We start from the raw sequence: 22,682 nt of genomic DNA on the forward strand, positions 1-22,682 counted from the left end.
ACACACACTAACTAAATTAACTTTCCCTCCCCGTTACACTGTTACCGCCACGGCCTGAGGTTGATTATCACTTGTACCCATACATGATATTGTATGTCAGTTTCTTGTTCTTTTTGTGACGTGTTTTTTAATGTTGAATTGTATGAAATTTCATTTTAAATTGAATAAACCATGATATTAAAGATCTGAATGGTTTGAACTCATATTAAATGATGAACAGGCAACATCTTAATGACTTGCTAGAGGTGTGAACTTAGGTTGGTTTTTTTCTTCAATAAGGTCTGAACTGTAAAATACTTCCCTGGTAAAAGTATAACAACGTTAAGAATGATAACAGCCTACCATGTGTCACTGTCAGATCAATGTGTCACTGTCAGATCAGGGTGTCACTGTCAGATCAGGGTGTCACTGTCAGATCAATGTCTCACTGTCAGATCAGTGTGTTACTGTCAGATCATTGTCTCACTGTCAGATCAATGTATCACTGTCAGATCAGGGTGTCACTGTCAGATCAATGTCTCACTGTCAGATCAATGTATCACTGTCAGATCAGTGTCTCACTGTCAGGTCAATGCCTCATTGTTTCACTGTCAGATCAATGTCTCACTGTCAGATCAATGTCTCACTGTTAGATCAATGTCTCACTGTCAGATCAATGTTTCACTGTCAGATCAGTGTCTCACTGTCAGATCATTGTCTCACTGTCAGATCAATCTGTCACTGTCAGATCAATGTATAAGTGTCTCACTGTCGTCTCACTGTCAGATCAATGCCTCATTGTTTCACTGTCAGATCAATGTCTCACTGTCAGATCAATCTGTCACTGTCAGATCAATGTGTCACTGTCAGATCAATGTCTCACTGTCAGATCAATGTATCACTGTCAGATCAGTGTCTCACTGTCAGATCAATGCCTCATTGTTTCACTGTCAGATCAATGTCTCACTGTCAGATCAATCTGTCACTGTCAGATCAATGTGTCACTGTCAGATCAATGTCTCACTGTCAGATCAATGTCTCACTGTCAGATCAACGTCTCACAGTCAGATCAATGTGTCACTGTCAGATCAATGTCTCACTGTCAGATAAGTGTCTCACTGTCAGATCAATGTGTCACTGTCAGACCAATGTCTCACTGTCAGATCAGTGTCTCACTGTCAGATCAATGTCTCACTGTCAGATCAGTGTCTCACTGTCAGATCAATGTCTCAATGTCAGATCAATGTCTCACTGTCAGATCAATGTGTCACTGTCAGATCATTGTCTCACTGTCAGATCAATGTCTGACTGTCAGATCAATCTGTTACTGTCAGATCAATGTCTCACTGTCAGATCAGTGTCTCACTGTCAGATCAATGTGTCACTGTCAGATCAATGTATCACTGTCAGATCAATGTGTCACTGTCAGATCAATGTGTCACTGTCAGATCAATCTGTCATTGTCAGATCAATGTCTCACTGTCAGATCAATGTCTCACTGTCAGATCAATATATCACTGTCAGATCAGTGTCTCACTTTCTCACTATCAGATCAATGTCTCACTGTCATATTAATGTGTCACTGTCAGATCAGTGTGTTACTGTCAGATCATTGTCTCACTGTCAGATCAGTGTGTTACCGTCAGATCATTGTCTCACTGTCAGATCAATGTCTGACTGTCAGATCAATCTGTTACTGTCAGATCAATGTCTCACTGTTATATCAATGTCTCACTGTCAGATCAATGTATCACTGTCAGCTTAATGTTTCACTGTCAGATCAACGTGTCACTGTCAGAGATCAATGTGTCATTGTCAGATCAATGTGTCACTGTCGGGTCAATGTCTCACTGTCAGATCAGTGTCTCACTTTCTCACTATCAGATCAATGTCTCACTGTCATATTAATGTGTCACTGTCAGATCAGTGTGTTACAGTCAGATCAATGTCTCACTGTTATATCAATGTTTCACTGTCAGATCAATGTCTCACTGTCAGATTAATGTCTCACTGTCAGATCAGTGTCTCACTTTCTCACTATCAGATCAATGTCTCACTGTCATATTAATGTGTCACTGTCAGATCAGTGTGTTACAGTCAGATCAATGTCTCACTGTTATATCAATGTCTCACTGTCAGATCAATGTCTCACTGTCTCACTGTCAGATCAGTGTTTCGGTCAGATCAGGGTGTCACTGTCAGATCAATGTCTCACTGTCAGATCAATGTGTCACTGTCAGATCAGGGTGTCACTGTAAGATCAGTGTCTTACTGTCAGATCATTGTCTCACTGTCAAATCAGCGTCTCACTGTCAGATCAATGTCTCACTGTTATATCAATGTATCACTGTTAGATCAATGTCTCACTGTCAGATCAATGTTTCACTGTCAGATCAGTGTCTCACTGTCTCACTGTCAGATCAATGTGTCACGGTCAGATCAGGGTGTCACTGTCAGATCAGTGTCTTACTGTCAGATCATTGTCTCACTGTCAAATCAACGTCTCACTGTCAGATCAATGTCTCACTGTTATATCAATGTATCACTGTCAGATCAATGTCTCACTGTCAGATCAATATATCGCTGTCAGATCAGTGTCTCACTTTCTCACTTTCAGATCAATGTCTCACTGTCAGATCAGTGTCTCACTGTCTCACTGTCGGATCAATGTATAACTGTCCGCTCAATGTCTCACTGTGAGATCAATATATCGCTGTCAGCTCAGTGTCTCACTTTCTCACTTTCAGATCAATGTCTCACTGTCAGATCAATGTCTCACTGTCAGATCAATATATCACTGTCAGATCAGTGTCTCACTTTCTCACTGTCAGATCAATGTCTCACTGTCATATTAATGTGTCACTGTCAGATCAGTGTGTTACTGTCAGATCAATGTCTCACTGTTATATCAATGTATCACTGTCAGATCAATGTCTCATTGTCAGATCAATGTATCACTGTCGGATCAATGTATCACTGTCAGATCAGTGTCTCACTGTCAGATCAACGCCTCACTGTCAGATCAGTTCCTTACTGTCAGACCAATGTGTGACTATAAGATCAGTGTATCACTGTCAGACCAGTGTCTCACTGTCAAAGCAGTGTCTCACTGTCAGAGCAGTGTCTAACTGTCAGTTTCTCACTGTCAGATCAATGTGTCTGTCAGATCAACGTTTCATTGTCAGATCAGTGTGTAACTGTCAGATCAATGTCTTACTGTCAGATCAGTGTGTTACTGTCAGATCAATGTCTCACTGTCATATCAATGAATCACTGTCAGATCAATGTCTCACTGTCATATCATTGTATCACTGTCAGATCAATGTCTCACTGTCAGATCAATGTATCACTGTCGGATCAATGTCTCACTGTCAGATCAATGTATCACTGTCAGATCAGTGTCTCACTGTCAGATCAACGCCTCACTGTCAGATCAGTTCCTTACCGTCAGACCAATGGGTGACTATAAGATCAGTGTCTCACTGTCAGACCAGTGTCTCACTGTCAGACCAGTGTCTCACTGTCAGTTTCTCACTGTCAGATCAATGTGTCTGTCAGATCAATTTCTCACTGTCAGTTCAATGTCTAACTGTCAGATCAGTGTTTCACTGTCAGATCAATGTGTCAATGTCAGATCAATGTCTAACTGTCAGATCAGTGTTTCACTGTCAGATCAATGTGTAAATGTCAGATCAATATGTCTCTGTCAGATCAATGTGTTACTGTCAGATCAATGTGTCACTGTCAGATCAATGGGTCAATGTCAGATCAATGTCTAACTGTCAGAACAGTGTTTCACTGTCAGATCAATGTGTCACTGTCAGATCAATGTGTTACTGTCAGATCAGTGTGTTACTGTCAGATCAATGTCTCACTGTCTCACTGTCAGATCAGTGTTTCACTGTCAGATCAATGTCTCACTGTCAAATCAATGTCTCACTGTCAGATCAATGTGTCACTGTGAGATCAGTGCGTCACTGTCAGATCAATGTGTCACTGTCAGATCAATGTGTCACTGTCAGATCAATGTCTCACTGTCTCACTGTCAAATCAATGTCTCACTATCAGATCAAAGTCTCACTGTCAGATCAATGTCTCACTGTCAAATCAATGTCTCACTGTCTCACTGTCAAATCAACATCTCACTGTCAGATCAACATCTCACTGTCAGATCAATGTCTCACTGTCAAATCAATGTGTCACTGTCAGATCAATGTGTCACTGTCAGATCAATGTCTCACTGTCTCACTGTCAAATCAACGTCTCACTGTCAGATCAACGTCTCACTGTCAGATCAATGTCTCACTGTCAGATCAATGTATCACTGTCAGATCAATGTTTCACTGTCAGATCAACGTGTCACTGTCAGATCAATGTATCACTGTCAGATTAGTGTCTCACTGTCAGATCAATGTTTCATTGTCAGATCAAAGTGTCACTGTCCGATCAATGTGTCACTGTCAGTATGAAATCAAATTACCATATGCAGTCAGTGGGATCTTTTTTTTTCCGGATATAAAATTCAGAAGTGGAATGTGATATCGACATTAACAGCCTTTGATATTAAAATTCTAGTGTTGTTGTTAATGTTAGCTCCAAGGCCATCCTCATCTAGGCGTAATGATTATGTAATAGATGGCTGCATTAAGATATCTTTGATTGAGTAAACTTATATATCTGTGTCCCCAGGCTCATTAGTAAGCCATTGTAGGGAACACACTCTTAGTGTCAAAGCACTGGCAGCTCCACAGGGCAGGGTTTTGCTTATAGTGTCAACTTAAAACAAGACAGTAGTTAATTTTATTAGCTCACCTGGTAATTTGGCCATATTGCTTTAAATAGACTTCTTCTCTGGAATTTAGTGATTGGTATTAACCAAGGTGGTTGGAATTCAAAATTGTACAAACGGAGGGGCTGACCCCTGAGGGGGGTTAGTGATTGGGAAAAAAAAAGGTATGCTTAGGTGGCTGAGGATTCAAAATTGTATTAGGTGAAGGACTGACCCCTGGGTCTGTGGCGTAAGACAAAAATATTTTTTTAACTTGGGTATTTTCACAATCCCTGAGTATATAGAGGCAATTACACATATGCTTTCGGGATGGCTCTTGGCCCTGGCTCCACCTTTTTAGGCTTAGTCTCTGGGTCATAGCTTTAAAACCAAGGAGATCTGCACTCGGTAACCACAAATGCTAGGCATAAAGACATTAAAACAATCATGGTATTAGAATTGACCCTGGGGTCTGGCCCCTCCCCTAGGGACTTTCTGGACCATGATTGGAAACGATTGTGATCTTCTACCCACAGCCATGTACACCATTGTTTCGCATATAGATCTAGGTGAGCTATACAGGCCATCTGGGCCTCTTGTAAATGTAGCTTATCCTAGTAAAACTATTTTGTAAAAACTCAAATCAGTTGAACCCATGCTATCCCTTTGATTTTTAGCTTCCGTAATACTAGTAAGAAGCATTAAGTGCTGTGCGGAAGTACTAAATGACCCGTGTGAGAAAACAGAACATTGGTTTTGTGGACCATTAGATGTTGTACAGTAGATAGGTTGTCAGGTACACAGTACAGTGATAGTGGTCGCACTAACAAACCTTCCCCAGCTTCCCAACATTTATTAGGGCCCCGTATTGGAGATACGGGTGCCCTATAGTAATCCCTCTGTCTGTCTGTCTGTCTGTCCGTCCACAAATTTTGTTCCTGGCTAATAACTTTGGTATCTATGGACCGATGTACATGAAATTCGGTCAAGATGTTCAGTTCACAAAATTACACACTGAGGTAAAAATTCAAGGTCAAAGGTCAAGGTCATTAGATTCAAAGGTCAAGGTCAAATTTTGCATCTTTTCACTGATGAACATTTTGTTATGACATGATGAAGCAAAGTTGATCAGAATTAAACAAGGAATCAACTGACGAAAGGTCAAAGTCATTGGGTCAAAGGTCAAGGTTAAATTTTGTATCTTTTCACTAGTGAATATTTTGCTATGACCCTTTGAAGCAATGTTGCTCAGAATTAAAAAAAGAGTCAATTGACCAAAGGTCCAGGTCTCGGGGTCCAAAGGGTCAAGGTCAAGTTTTGTATTTTTCACTGATGAACATTTTGTTATGACATTATGAAGCAATGTTGGTCTGAATTCAAGAATAAGTCAACTGACCAAAGATCAGGGTCACTGGGTTAATGGTCAAGGTCATTTGGGTCCAAAGGTCAAAGACAAAGTTGATCTCTGACTTTGACCCTGGCTCTTGATGGAGGAGGTTTATAAGGTGAAATTAAACAAATCAAAGCTAACAAATGAGTGTTGCACTGGTATTTACATTTCTGTTAGCCCAGCAAATATGGAGGTGGAAGGAAACTAGACTCACATCATAGTACATGTAAAATGTATATTTTGCTTCCTTGCGATTCTTTTTGAAGTCCAAATGTCAAACTTCAAGCTCAGCTATATGGGCAGATCGCTTCTTGATGATTATGGGGAATATATTGCCACAAGACGGGGCCCTTACTGACCTGTCATTGTTCTAGTTGGTGATCAGTTTATAGTGTTAGTGTTTGTAACCAGCTTAAACTTAGTCTTTGTAATCATCTTGAGTATTTGTCTTTGTAGGCATTTTTAGTATGGTCTTTGTAGGCAGTTTTAGTATTGGTCCTTGTAGGCAGTTTTGGTATTGGTCTTTGTAGGCAGTTTTGGTATTGGTCTTTATTGTCAGCTTTAAGCTTTGTTGATCAGTTTTGGAAGAAAAGTGTTCAATTTCAATACAATTTATATAACTTATGATTTATATTTAAACTTTTTTGTTCGAAATTGATATTAATATGGCTGTGATGAAATGTAGCACAGTGAAGTATTGCATGTCTAAATATAAATACAATGTAGCTGTAGATTTACATAGGTCTTTCTTATGTATTATTAACCGGACAGACTTTCACCACTGAAGACCATAATGGACTCATCCATATCAATGCATGGAAGAAGAGTCTACTAAAGTTACATAGGGGTGAAAGGGTTAATACACCTTAAAAATACTTCAGGCTAGTGCATGCAAGGATATCCAAAATATAAAAGTTATAGGAAAATTGAAGGTACTAAATCAAATGTCCATGTATAACATTGAGTTACACAGTAAAGCTTTGGAAGGTTATCAACTGGAGTTAATTAGCCACAATAATGCTGGTAGTGTGTAGCACAACTCTATACAGCAATGATACGGCCAGGATACATTTAACATAAGTTCTAACAAGGAAATGTTGTTTTATGTCTGATATATCACTGGTAAGAAACGTAATAAACCAACAGTGTAACGTACATTATTTAATGGAAGTAATAATAGGTTATTGATTTTTTATTTTCATGTTAATTACATTTAATTACATTTTAATTTTGAAAATGTCAACACAGGTTGAAAAGTCCCTATAGTCACTAAGTAAATTAGCAGCATATACTGTACCATTAACTTAAGTAATGATATAACATTAGGTAATAAATGGTTTCTGAGTGAAGTTAAGGAAAGGTCTACTTTCAAATCAAAGGTTAGCAGGTTGTACCTTGCCTTAATGTGCATAATTAATATAAACATTCACAACCATATGTTTACTTTTTTGCTAATTGAATGCAATTAAAATTATGCAAATATATATACCAGGACGAGGGGTATGTATGTCAAGCCATTAAGTTTTTGTGTTTGGGTCAGTTACGGACTAAGATCTGGTACTGTAGCTAGGGTAACTTAACTTCACATGCTCTTGTGCCTTGATGAGTACAACATATTTTATGACATTTTTGTGACCTTCATCTTTGACCTTTATGACTTTGTTTTAGTTTTTGTCTTTCAGACACATTTCTAGTGTATTGTTTTTGCATTATCCTAGAAATTTTTGGACTGATGGTATGACTTTTTTTGATACTTGGAAAATTATTGTATACCCACTATATCTTTAAAAAGTAAAATAGTGCTGAAAATCAATGATAACCCAATTTTTAACGTGATAAAATAAACAACATCAAAATATGATAAAGGAAATGAAATAGATGACTTTAAATAACTAAATGTAGCCTGTTGAACAATACAAACAAGTTTAAATAACGTTTGCCTCTTTATGGTCATTGTATTGATAGAATAGACAGAAGGCGAGGTCCTGGTCCAGTAGTATTGATAGAATAGACAGAAGGCGTGGTCTTGGTCAGGTAGTACTGATAGAATAGACAGAAGGCATGGTCCTGGTCCGGTAGTATTGATAGTATAGACAGAAGGCATGGTCCTGGTCAGGTAGTGTTGATAGAATAGACAGAAGGCATGGTCCTGGTCAGGTAGTGTTGATAGAATAGACAGAAGGCATGGCCCTGGTCAGGTAGTGTTGATAGAATAGACTGATAGAATAGACAGAAGGAGACGTCCTGGCCCAGTAGTATTGATAGAATAGACAGAAGGCGAGGTCCTGGTCCAGTAGTATTGATAGAATAGACAGAAGGAGACGTCCTGGTCCAGTAGTATTGATAGAATAGACAGAAGGAGAGGTCCTGGTCAGGTAGTACTGATAGAATAGACAGAAGGCGAGGTCCTGGTCCAGAAGTATTGATAGAATAGACAGAAGGCGAGGTCCTGGTCCGGAAGTACTGATAGAATAGACAGAAGGCGAGGTCCTGGTCCAGTAGTATTGATAGAATAGACAGACGACGAGGTCCTGGTCCAGTATTATTGATAGAATAGACAGAAGGCGAGGTCCGGGTCCAGTAGTACTGATAGAGTAGACAGAAGGCGAGGTCCTGGTCAGGTAGTATTGATAGAATAGACAGAAGGCGAGGTCCTAGTCCAGTAGTATTGATAGAATAGACAGAAGGCGAGGTCTTGGTCAGGAAGTACTGATAGAATAGACAGAAGGCATGGTCCTGGTCAGGTAGTACTGATAGTATAGACAGAAGGCCACGTCCTGGTCCAGTAGTATTGATAGTATAGACAGAAGGCGAGGTCCTGGTCAGGAAGTACTGATAGAATAGACAGAAGGCGTGGTCCTGGTCAGGTAGTACTGATAGTATAGACAGAAGGCCACGTCCTGGTCCAGTAGTATTGATAGTATAGACAGAAGGCGAGGTCCTGGGCAGGTAGTACTGATAGTATAGACAGAAGGCATGGTCCTGGTCCGGTAGTATTGATAGTATAGACAGAAGGCGAGGCCCTGGTCCAGTAGTATTGATAGAATAGACAGAAGGCGAGGTCTTGGTCAGGTAGTACTGATAGAATAGGCAAAAGGCATGGTACTGGTCTGGAAGTACTGATAGAATAGACAGAAGGCGAGGTCCTGGTCCAGTAGTATTGATAGAATAGACAGAAGGTCTTGGTCAGGTAGTACTGATAGAATAGACAAAAGGCATGGTACTGGTCTGGAAGTATTGATAGAATAGACAGAAGGCGAGGTCCATAGAATAGACAGAAGGCGAGGTCTTGGTCAGGTAGTACTGATAGAATAGACAGAAGGCATGGTCCTGGTCCGGAAGTACTGATAGAATAGACAGAAGGCAAGGTCCTGGTCAGGTAGTACTGATAGAATAGACAGAAGGCATGGTCTTGGTCCGGTAGTATTGATAGAATAGACAGAAGGTCCTGGTCCGGAAGTACTGATAGAATAGACAGAAGGCAAGGTCCTGGTCAAGTAGTATTGATAGAATAGACAGAAGGCGAGGTCCTGGTCAAGTAGTATTGATAGAATAGACAGAAGGCGAGGACCTGGTCCAGTAGTATTGATAGAATAGACATAAGGCATGGTCCTGGTCAGGTAGTACTGATAGTATAGACAGAAGGCATGGTCCTGGTCAGGTAGTATTGATAGAATAGAAAGAACGCGAGGTCCTGGTCCGGTAGTATTGATAGAATAGACAGAAGGTCCTGGTCCGGAAGTACTGATAGAATAGACAGAAGGCATGGTCCTGGTCCAGAAGGCGAGGTCCTGGTCCAGTAGTATGGATAGAATAGACAGAAGGCATGGTCCTGGTCCGGAAGGACTGATAGAATAGACAGAAGGCAAGGTCCTGGTCAAGTAGTATTGATAGAATAGACAGAAGGCGAGGTCCTGGCCCAGTAGTATTGATAGAATAGACAGAAGGTGAGGTCCTGGTAGACAGAAGGCGAGGTCCTGGTCCAGAAGTATTGATAGAATAGACAGAAGGCGAGGGCCTGGTCCAGTAGTACTGATAGAATAGACAGAAGGCGAGGTCTTGGTCCAGTAGTTCTGATAGAATAGACAGAAGGCATGGTCCTGGTCCGGTAGTACTGATAGAATAGACAGAAGGCATGGTCCTGGTCAGGGAGTATTGATAGAATAGACAGAACGCGAGGTCCTGGTCCGGTAGTATTGATAGAATAGACAGAAGGTCCTGGTCCGGAAGTACTGATAGAATAGACAGAAGGCATGGTCTTGGTCCGGTAGTATTGATAGAATAGACAGAAGGTCCTGGTCCGGAAGTACTGATAGAATAGACAGAAGGCAAGGTCCTGGCCAGGTAGTACTGATAGAATAGACAGAAGGCACGGTCCTGGTCAGGTAGTACTGATAGTATAGACAGAAGGCGAGGTCCTGGTCAGGTATTACTGATAGAATAGACAGAAGGCATGGTCCTGGTCCAGAAGGCGAGGTCCTGGTCCAGTAGTATGGATAGAATAGACAGAAGGCATGGTCCTGGTCCGGAAGGACTGATAGAATAGACAGAAGGCAAGGTCCTGGTCAAGTAGTATTGATAGAATAGACAGAAGGCGAGGGCCTGGTCCAGTAGTACTGATAGAATAGACAGAAGGCGAGGGCCTGGTCAGGTAGTACTGATAGAATAGACAGAATGCATGGTCCTGGTCAGGTAGTACTGATAGAGTAGACAGAAGGCATGGTCCTGGTCAGGTAGTATTGATAGAATAGAAAGAACGCGAGGTCCTGGTCCGGTAGTATTGATAGAATAGACAGAAGGTCCTGGTCCGGAAGTACTGATAGAATAGACAGAAGGCATGGTCCTGGTCCAGTAGTGTTGATAGAATAGACAGAAGATGAGGTCTTGGTCCAGTAGTATTGATAGAATAGACAGAAGGTGAGGTCCTGGTCAGGTCGTGTTGATAGAATAGACTGAAGGCATGGTCCTGGTCAGGTAGTGTTGATAGAATAGACAGAAGGCATGGTCCTGGTCCAGTAGTACTGATAGAATAGACATAAGGCATGGTCCTGGTCAGGTAGTACTGATAGAATAGACAGAAGGCGAGGTCCTGGTCAGGAAGTATTGATAGAATAGACAGAAGGAGAGGTCCTGGTCCAGTAGTATTGATAGAATAGACAGAAGGCATGGTCCTGGTCAGGAAGTATTGATAGAATAGACAGAAGGCGAGGTCCTGGTCAGGTAGTACCGATAGAGTAGACAGAAGGCGAGGTCCTGGTCAGGAAGTATTGATAGAATAGACAGAAGGCGAGGTCCTGGTCCAGTAGTATTGATAGAATAGACAGAAGGCATGGTCCTGGTCCAGTAGTATTGGTAGAATAGACAGAAGGCGAGGTCCTGGTCCGGTAGTACTGATAGAATAGACAGAAGGCGAGGTCCTGGTCCGGTAGTATTGATAGAATAGACAAAAGGCATATTGACCTACATGTGTATGAAACCAGCTTTCCCCTGATGATATTGAGTTTTTACATGGAAATTGAGCAACTCTGTTATGAATCTATATACACTGCAGTATGTTTACTTTATATGAAATTGAAAATATTGGGACTGCATTTTGGCCTGCCAGCAAGCAGTAGGGACATTGTTGTCTATTTAACAGTCAGTTCACATGTAGCCAATATAAAAGTGGCAATCCTAAGGAATATTGGACCTGCTATTGAAGTGATGCTGAACATACATCAGAAAGCTGTCAATGATGTGCTCACTGCAGGTCATACACAATTTCCTGCTTTCTGAATGATTTTTTGAAATGAATCCTTTCGAAAGCAATAGACCTGTCTGGACAGCAGTGCAACTAGTTTATGTGGTTGAAATTTTACCGAATTGCATGATTCTAACACGTAGATTGATGGCTGTTATACTGGCATTAAAGGTAATGCGGTAGAATTTGACGGCGCCCAGGCATCCTTGGCTTAGGTAGAAATATGGGGAGTGTAGTCATGATGGTGTGTTAAGATGACATGTCGTCAGTAAATCATACCGGTTATGAAGTTGCTGCAGTGTGTAACTGGCGATTTCCCCAGACTTCCAAACTAATGATTGCCACAACGGTGTGGCCCAGTGAACCAGAAATGTCCTCTACTGGTTCCACAATTAACACATCATGTATGTAAACCAGCCACTATGGACGAGCAGTTATGGCAGATGTGCCGTCCCTCTGTGATATCTTTATACCTCTCGTTTATTTATGTATTAGATATTTTGCTATTTATCAAAGGTTTGACAGTTGGTGTAAATGTGGGCAGGCGAATATCTCATAGATTTGCGAATATCTCATAGATTTTACCATGTTATTATTGAAGTAGTCGCGTGATTGGGATTTCCTGCCTCCTCTGATGGAATATACCATGTACACTGTTCAATCCGCAGTGATGTGTATTCTGGACAGATCATGATCAAATCTATCGCAAAACGGCTCCGATGTGATACATTCTGTTTATCATCCAATCCATTCCCATCGTTTCTCATCTAGGAACCAGCCAAAGGAACTGCTGGGCGTCGGGCTTTATGTTTGTATAAATCTTTTGTCATATAGATTGCCTAATATCTCCTCATAATACTTTTCCCCATTTTACACGTACATCATGGTATGTACAAAACAATTTTCTAAATCATTATTGTTCTATAATTACCCATTATTGATCTATAATTACCCATTATTTATCTATTACCCATTATTTATCTATTACCCATTATTGATCTATAATTACCCATTATTTATCTATAACCCATTATTGATCTATAATTACCCATTATTGATCTATTACTACCCATTATTTATCTATTACCCATTATTGATCATTATTTACCCGTTATTGATCTATAATTACCCATTATTTATCTATTACCCATTATTGATCTATAATTACCCATTATTAATCTATTACCAATTATTGATCATTAATTACCCATTATTGATCTATAATTACCCATTATTGATCTATTACCCATTATTTATCTATTACCCATTATTTAACACCATGTATCGCCACTTGATTATGCCCAAATTTGAAAAGTATACAAAATATCATCATAGTAGAGGATTATGTAACTCAGTCTCTGAGGTTTGCGAAACAGATCATTTAGTTAATTTCTGTGTTCTCACAGAAATACAATTAATGATATTCAGTGTTTGTCTTTTAGTTGTTTTACATTTGTCACTCTGTACTTGTGGGGGTGATGTATGGGGGATACAGAGTCTGTGGGGGTGATGTATGTGGGATACAGAGTCCGTGGGGGTGATGTGTGTGGGATACAGAGTCCGTGAGGGTGATGTATGGGGGATACAGAGTCTGTGGGGGTGATCTGTGTGGGATACAGAGTCTGTGGGGGTGATGTATGGGGGATACAGAGTCTGTGGGGGTGATGTATGGGGGATACAGAGTCTGTGGGGGTGATGTATGGGGGATACAGAGTCTGTGGGGGTGATGTATGGGGGATACAGAGTCTGTGGGGGTGATGTATGGGGGATACAGAGTCTGTGGGGGTGATGTATGGGGGATACAGAGTCTGTGGGGGTGATGTATGGGGGATACAGAGTCTGTGGGGGTGATGTATGGGGGATACAGAGTCTGTGGGGGTGATGTATGTGGGATACAGAGTCTGTGGGGGTGATGTATGGGGGATACAGAGTCTGTGGGGGTGATGTGTGTGGGATACAGAGTCTGTGGGGGTGATGTATGGGGGATACAGAGTCTGTGGGGGTGATGTATGGGGGATACAGAGTCTGTGGGGGTGATGTATGGGGGATACAGAGTCTGTGGGGGTGATGTATGGGGGATACAGAGTCTGTGGGGGTGATGTATGGGGGATACAGAGTCTGTGGGGGTGATGTATGGGGGATACAGAGTCTGTGGGGGTGATGTATGGGGGATACAGAGTCTGTGGGGGTGATGTATGGGGGATACAGAGTCTGTGGGGGTGATGTATGGGGGATACAGAGTCTGTGGGGGTGATGTATGGGGGATACAGAGTCTGTGGGGGTGATGTATGGGGGATACAGAGTCTGTGGGGGTGATGTATGGGGGATACAGAGTCTGTGGGGGTGATGTATGGGGGATACAGAGTCTGTGGGGATGATGTCCGAGTCTGTGTACATCCGAGGATGTTTATGTCTCCAGGAAGATTGTTGGTTTACCTAACACTTACCTGATGTGTTTGTTTGCTGATGAGACTGGGTCACACTTACTTGATGTGTTTGTTTACTGATGAGACTGGGTCACGCTTACTTGGTGTGTTTGTTTACTGATGAGACTGGGTCACACTTACTTGGTGTGCTTATTTACTGATGAGACTGGGTCACACTTACTTGGTGTGTTTGTTTACTGATGAGACTGGGTCACACTGACTTGATGTGTTTGTTTGCTGATGAGACTGGGTGACACTTACTTGATGTGTTTGTTTGCTGATGAGACTGGGTCACACTTACATGATGTGTTTGTTTGCTGATGACACTGGGTCACACTTTCTCGATGTTTTTGTTTGCTGATGAGACTGGGTCACACTTACTTGATGTGTTTGTTTGCTGATGACACTGGGTCCCACTTTCTCGATGTTTTTGTTTGCTGATGATACTGGGTCACACTTACTTGATGTGTTTGATTGCTGATGAAACTGGGTCACACTTACTTGGTGTGTTTGTTTGCTGATGAGACTGGGTCACACTTACTTGATGTGTATGTTTGCTGATGACACTGGGTCACACTTACCTGGTGTGTTTGTTTGCTGATGACACTGGGTCACACTTTCTCGATGTTTTTGTTTGCTGATGAGACTGGGTCACACTTACTTGATGTTTTTGTTTGCTGATGAGACTGGGTCACACTTACTGGATGTGTTTGTTTGCTGATGAGACTGGGTCACACTTACTGGATGTGTTTTATTTGCTGATGAGACTGGGTCACACTTACTTGATGTGTTTGTTTGCTGATGACACTGGGTCACTGACAGCCAACAAGACTCGTAGTAAATCTTAAACATTAATGTTCTCATCATGTTGTGTTGTCTGGTAATCTCTCTCATGTATCTTGTGATTGATATGTTTCAGGTCCAATATTGTGTTCAAGTTGGAGGCTGCCAACAATGGTGGATGGTAAGTTGATGTGGACGGGAAGCATTACAAGTTTTTATATTTTTTTCAAAATGTAGAATTTGTTTATTTTCTATGTTTATTTGGATGATAAATCTTTGACATTATTGCAAAAATATTGATAAATTATGTTTTTAAGGCCTTCATCAAAGTAACTCTAAATGCACTGATGAGAAGCTACTATATTTTTTATTAAAATCTAATGCTTGTATGGTGTTTATACCATGATGAGTGAATCATGAAATAAGATCTTATAGAAGTTAAATTTTTAAAGAATTAATAAAGTAAACCCCAGATACAGGTCTCCGTAGAGGATTGCTGATTGTTTAGTGGGGACTATGTACACGGTATATTGAGGTCTACATTGTATATTCAGGATGACATTTATAGTATTAACTACTACAGTCATGGTTCCTTTTTAATATTTAATTAAGATGTTGAATACGTATTCTTGATTAAAAAAAATGTGTATTGATATGAAATTACAATCATGGCCTTGAAATTATGTTGTGTTCAGCTTGCTGTAAGTAAGCCCATTTTAACATGATACCTACAGCTGATACATACCAACTGTAAGGGTTCTCTATATGAAGCCTTACAGTATGAAATACCAAAGACGAAGTTGTTCGCTTGCTAATGACGCATTATTGGTGTGTGGATCATCAATAACAGAGGAAGTTTGATATAATGTATAACTGTAGACAGTTTGACATGTAGTGACAGGGCTGGGGAAGTAAACTACATCTACAACAGTATTACTGTAGACAGTTTGACATGTAGTGACAGGGCTGGGGAAGTAAACTACATCTACAACAGTATTACTGTAGACAGTTTGACATGTAGTGACATGGCTGAGGAAGTAAACTACATCTACAACAGTATAACTGTAGATAGTTTGACATGTAGTGACATGGCTGGGGAAGTAAACTACATCTACAACAGTATTACTGTAGACAGTTTGACATGTAGTGACAGGGCTGGGGAAGTAAACTACATCTACAGCAGTATTACTGTAGACAGTTTGACATGTAGTGACAGGGCTGGGGAAGTAAACTACATCTACAGCAGTATTACTGTAGACAGTTTGACATGTAGTGACAGGGCTGGGGAAGTAAACTACATCTACAGCAGTATTACTGTAGACAGTTTGACATGTAGTGACAGGGCTGGGGAAGTAAACTACATCTACAGCAGTATTACTGTAGACAGTTTGACATGTAGTGACAGGGCTGGGGAAGTAAACTACATCTACAGCAGTATTACTGTAGACAGTTTGACATGTAGTGACAGGGCTGGGGAAGTAAACTACATCTACAGCAGTATTACTGTAGACAGTTTGACATGTAGTGACAGGGCTGGGGAAGTAAACTACATCTACAGCAGTATTACTGTAGACAGTTTGACATGTAGTGACAGGGCTGGGGAAGTAAACTACATCTACAGCAGTATTACTGTAGACAGTTTGACATGTAGTGACAGGGCTGGGGAAGTAAACTACATCTACAGCAGTATTACTGTAGACAGTTTGACATGTAGTGACAGGGCTGGGGAAGTAAACTACATCTACAGCAGTATTACTGTAGACAGTTTGACATGTAGTGACAGGGCTGGGGAAGTAAACTACATCTACAGCAGTATTACTGTAGACAGTTTGACATGTAGTGACAGGGCTGGGGAAGTAAACTACATCTACAGCAGTATTACTGTAGACAGTTTGACATGTAGTGACAGGGCTGGGGAAGTAAACTACATCTACAGCAGTATTACTGTAGACAGTTTGACATGTAGTGACAGGGCTGGGGAAGTAAACTACATCTACAGCAGTATTACTGTAGACAGTTTGACATGTAGTGACAGGGCTGGGGAAGTAAACTACATCTACAGCAGTATTACTGTAGACAGTTTGACATGTAGTGACAGGGCTGGGGAAGTAAACTACATCTACAGCAGTATTACTGTAGACAGTTTGACATGTAGTGACAGGGCTGGGGAAGTAAACTACATCTACAGCAGTATTACTGTAGACAGTTTGACATGTAGTGACAGGGCTGGGGAAGTAAACTACATCTACAGCAGTATTACTGTAGACAGTTTGACATGTAGTGACAGGGCTGGGGAAGTAAACTACATCTACAGCAGTATTACTGTAGACAGTTTGACATGTAGTGACAGGGCTGGGGAAGTAAACTACATCTACAGCAGTATTACTGTAGACAGTTTGACATGTAGTGACAGGGCTGGGGAAGTAAACTACATCTACAACAGTATTACTGTAGACAGTTTGACATGTAGTGACAGGGCTGGGGAAGTAAACTACATCTACAACAGTATTACTGTAGACAGTTTGACATGTAGTGACAGGGCTGGGGAAGTAAACTACATCTACAACAGTATTACTGTAGACAGTTTGACATGTAGTGACAGGGCTGGGGAAGTAAACTACATCTACAACAGTATTACTGTAGACAGTTTGACATGTAGTGACAGGGCTGGGGAAGTAAACTACATCTACAACAGTATTACTGTAGACAGTTTGACATGTAGTGACAGGGCTGGGGAAGTAAACTACATCTACAACAGTATTACTGTAGACAGTTTGACATGTAGTGACAGGGCTGGGGAAGTAAACTACATCTACAACAGTATTACTGTAGACAGTTTGACATGTAGTGACAGGGCTGGGGAAGTAAACTACATCTACAACAGTATTACTGTAGACAGTTTGACATGTAGTGACAGGGCTGGGGAAGTAAACTACATCTACAGCAGTATTACTGTAGACAGTTTGACATGTAGTGACAGGGCTTGGGATGTAAACTACATCTACAGCAGTATTACTGTAGACAGTTTGACATGGAGTGACAGGGCTGGGGAAGTTACCAGGGCTGGGGAAGTTACCGTATGATAGAGGTTGTAAACTACATCTACAGCAGTACTGCTGAATTGTTCTGATTGTGAACAGCTAAATGTCTGCTTGTTCTGATTGTGAACAGCTAAACGTCTGCTTGTTCTGATTATGACCAGCTAAAGGTCTGCTTGTTCTGATTGTGAACAGCTTAACGTCTGCATGTTCTGATTGTGAACAGCTAAACGTCTGCTTGTTCTGATTATGAACAGCTAAACGTCTGCTTGTTCTGATTATGAACAGCTAAAGGTCTGCTTGTTCTGATTGTGAACAGCTAAAGGTCTGCTTGTTCTGATTGTGAACAGCTTAACGTCTGCTTGTTCTGATTGTGAACAGCTAAACGTCTGCTTGTTCTGATTTGAACAGCTAAAGGTCTGCTTGTTTTGATTGTGAGCAGCTAAATGTCTGCTTGTTCTGATTATGAACAGCTAAACGTCTGCTTGTTCTGATTATGAACAGCTAAACGTCTGCTTGCTCTGATTATTAACAGCTAGACGTCTGCTTGTTCTGATTATAAACAGCTAAACGTCTGCTTGTTCTGATTATGAACAGCTAAAGGTCTGCTTGTTCTGATTATGAACAGCTAAACGTCTGCTTGTTCTGATTGTGAACAGCTCAAGGTCTGCTTGTTCTGATTGTGAACAGCTAAACGTTTGCTTGTTCTGATTATGAACAGCTAAACGTCTGCTTGTTCTGATTGTGAACAGCTAAACGTCTGCTTGTTCTGATTATGAACAGCTGAAGGTCTGCTTGTTCTGATTGTGAACAGCTAGACGTCTGCTTGTTCTGATTATGAACAGCTAAAGGTCTGCTTTTGGGCCAAAATTTGTCAGATTGCATTTATTGAATGAATTTATCTGCCAACTGCCTTTTGTCAGCTGATATTGGGAAGAGCGGGAATGAGAAAGGATTTGATTTAAGAATAGCAATAATTACTAATTAGCAGGGATGTGACCTATCTGTCTGAAAATTTGTTTTTTTTCACTATCTTACGTAACTGATAGAGGACAAGGGATTCTGTCATCTATCACTATTTTATTTTAAAATGTGTCCAAATCTATTTGAAGGGTTGATCTTCAGATTAATATATGGCAGCCGTACAAAATCAATTCACCCACAATCTTTGTCCTGGCTTCTAATTTATTGTCTTGTTTTAATGAGAGCCATGGTGATGAATTATAACGTGAATGTCTCTATAAACTTAACTTGAACAAAAACATTTATCAAAAAAAAAAACATTTCAGAAAACTTGTCTAAAAGATCATTTGAAAAAAACATGTTTTTCCCCTTCCTCTTCTTCTATACTGAGAAAATGAAAAAAGCTGTTTTAACATTGCTTCTCATTGGGGATGTATAGGACAGGAACATGCGAGTAGCTTGTGGTATTAAGTCAACTCAATAGTGCAGCAGTTTCTTCAATGGGATATCAGACAATTTAAGTAAGCTTGATGGGACATGTTTGCTTACAGAGCTGAAATGTCCTGAAGCCATATTGGTATGGAATCTTCGCTGAGCTCTAAATAGAGTATTTGCTGGCGCCATACATGGCCTTTCCCTAATCCCACGATTGTACTTCCCACACACAAAATATGTGTATTACCAATTTGTGGTAGATTTTTGGTGTATCTATCTTAAAGGCAAGCTGTGACCATTTTTATTTTCAGTCTATATTGGGAATTGTGTTTGAGATACATTTCAAATTTTAGTAGGACTGAATATAAGGATTTTTATGGCTGGAATTTTATTTGCCACATAGTATAGACTTTCTGTGTATTATAAAACAAGACTTTTTATCAATGCCACATCAGAAGAGAGAGTTTTTTCATTTCATATTAAATCAAATATGTTGTCATGATCATTAGGCCCACGGGGTTTGGAAGATTACCAAAACTCTCTGATTTTAGGGAGAGTACTTATAAGCCATTACGGCCAGACGTTGTCATTCCGCTTCACACCAGGCAAAAATATCAGTGGCTTTCTGATAGCTTATTCTTTACCTGCCATAAAAAATTATGTATGAGATAGAAAGTCTGTCTATCTATATCATTATCACATGAGGATACTGTTCTCCTTATAACTTCTACGGTGTTTTTATTTGTCAAGTTTCGGTTTGTTTATAAGTGGAGATAGGAAAATCATATGAAGCTTGTATTAGAGATAGGAAATTGTATGTCTTGGAAAGCCAGACATATCTCCCCTGTTTATGTATGTGTGTCATCTATCATCTTTTTTTTGTAATAACTTCTTCTGATAAACCCAAAGGCCTAGAGTCATGATATTTTGACTTGTAGCTTCTTGGGATTTAGCGTGACAATTTAAAAAAAAGATGATCTTGACCAGTTCTATAAAATCACAGGAGTCAAATATATTAAAAACTTCAAATGACTTCCTCTAAAGAACCAACAAGCCTAGAATCGTGATATTTGCATGGTACTTTCCTGGGATGTAGCCTTACAAAGCTTGCAAAAAATGGAACTTAAACTTTTTTCAACACACAAAACAACTTCTTCTAAAGATCCAAAATACTCACAGTCAAATATTTTGGCTGGTAGCTTTCTGGAATAGAGCCCAACAAAGCTTGTGAATGAAGGTAACAGGGGTCAAGTTTGTCAAAAACTTCAACAAGACGCCGAAGATGATGAAGTTTGGTCAGTAGCATGCTGGGATGAATGACTATCATGTTTGCTCAAATGAATGACCTTGACCCACTTTCAAGGTAGCAGGTGTCAAATTTCTCAACATTTTCTTTTGAGTAATTAAGATGCTTTGTGTGATGGTATTTGACCAGAAGTATGCTGGGATGAAGAGCTATCAATTTAGTTCAAATGAAAGACCTTGATTGTCACTTTCAAGGTAGCCAAGGTTAAAAGTCTTAAAACCTTTTGTCAATAACTAAACAGCCTAGGATAATTTGTTTTAGCTTAATGTAGAATGCCAGGATAAACAGTATCAAATTTGTTAAATAAATAGTAAAATCAATAAATAATCTTGAAGTATGGGCTATGAATAAATGATCTAGACAAACTTTAAAGGTCACATCAGTGAAATAAGTTAGACTGGTTCATAAGGTGTAGAGTGGTAAAATGTTCCAAAAAAATCCCTTGTGTGCTATGTAATGATATTCAAATAAATATGACCTTGAAATTTTTGAAAGGTCAAAATATGAAATGAAAAACAGGTGAACAATTCCAGCCTTTTCTTATTGTATACACAAACCAGAAAAGTATGTTGGCCATTCTAAATCCCAGTGTGTCAGGATACAGGACTCTAACTAACTTCTGTTTTATTTTACCTAGAATTTACTGCATACTGTACAGTTCACATATTTAAAAGGGATTAGGCAACTTATTTCTATGATTATGTACATGTAATAAACGATGTCTCTGACATGTGGGTACTACAGATGTAGCCTTGGTTTACCAGCATTCAGCTACCCGTCACAATTACATGTGACAGTGATTCCTCGCACACAGATGAATATAAATTGGCCTCTGTCCTGACGTTTACGTTGTAACCATGGCATATCCTCATGACGTCTGGGGATTGAAGTCAAGGTAAGGTCACAGCTATATCTAGACATGTGACCTAAATCTGATGACAAATAAGCAATAAATTGGCTCCTAGTACTGAGTCTGAAAATGGTCTCAGGCAGTTGTCTTCAGTTGCAAAATACATTTGACACATCTGGTCTAAGACCATCCATACAATAACCTATTTATTACCAAATAGCTGACTGACTGGACATAGTCTAAGGCCAGTTCTAATCCAGTGAGTACAGTTTGTTATAAAGCTGTGGGGATTCCAAATTGCAAAGAGAATTTTGTGTCATTATTAAACAGTTACTTCCTTTCTCATGATATCATAGTTAATGTTAGCCTAATGATTGTTCATTAAATAAGAAAATCAGATCTGTGATTTCACTGATCTTATTTTATTTTTTTTAAATAATAATTTGTAATTAAATTTTGATAGAAATGGTTTAGAGGTACATGTGTGATTGTGTGTGTACAGCTCGTGTCCAGTAGTGGATGGCCAGAGGTCACTGAAGATAAAGACTGTGAGCCTCCTCCTCTCAGACATACCCAGTGTGACTCATCCTGGCAAGGTTACAGGGTCCCTGGCCTTCTCCGAGGTCTTCCTAGACTCTGTTGTAAAGGTCCAGAGAGAAGGTATGTACAATGTTATCGACTCTATCACAATGTTCTAGACTATATCACAATGTTCTAGACTCTATCACAATGTTCTAGACTCTATCATAATGTTCTAGACTATATCACAATGTTCTAGACTCTATCACAATGTTCTAGACTATATCACAATGTTATAGGCTCTATCACAATGTTTTAGACACTATCACAATGTTCTAGACACTATCACAATGTTCTAGACTCTATCACAATGTTCTAAACTCTATCACAATGTTCTAGACTCTATCATAATGTTCTAGACTATATCACAATGTTCTAGGCTCTATCACAATGTTCTAAACTCTATCACAATGTTCTAGACTCTA

The 22,682-nt window shown here is 40.0% G+C and overlaps 1 protein-coding gene across 1 annotated transcript in view; it reads left to right on the forward strand.

Annotated features, from left to right (window-relative positions):
- LOC110464185 (uncharacterized protein C20orf194-like) overlaps positions 1 to 22,682 on the forward strand; it is a 141,745-nt gene that overhangs the window by 96,509 nt on the left and 22,554 nt on the right. Inside the window, exons 18-19 of the mRNA XM_021519265.1 lie at positions 15,223 to 15,267; positions 22,181 to 22,338. Coding sequence (XP_021374940.1) covers positions 15,223 to 15,267; positions 22,181 to 22,338 — 203 coding nt within the window. The remainder of the gene's footprint in view (positions 1 to 15,222; positions 15,268 to 22,180; positions 22,339 to 22,682) is intronic.

The sequence above is a fragment of the Mizuhopecten yessoensis genome, unplaced genomic scaffold (assembly GCF_002113885.1).
Source record: "Mizuhopecten yessoensis strain PY_sf001 unplaced genomic scaffold, ASM211388v2 scaffold1539, whole genome shotgun sequence".
NCBI lineage: Eukaryota > Metazoa > Mollusca > Bivalvia > Pectinida > Pectinidae > Mizuhopecten > Mizuhopecten yessoensis.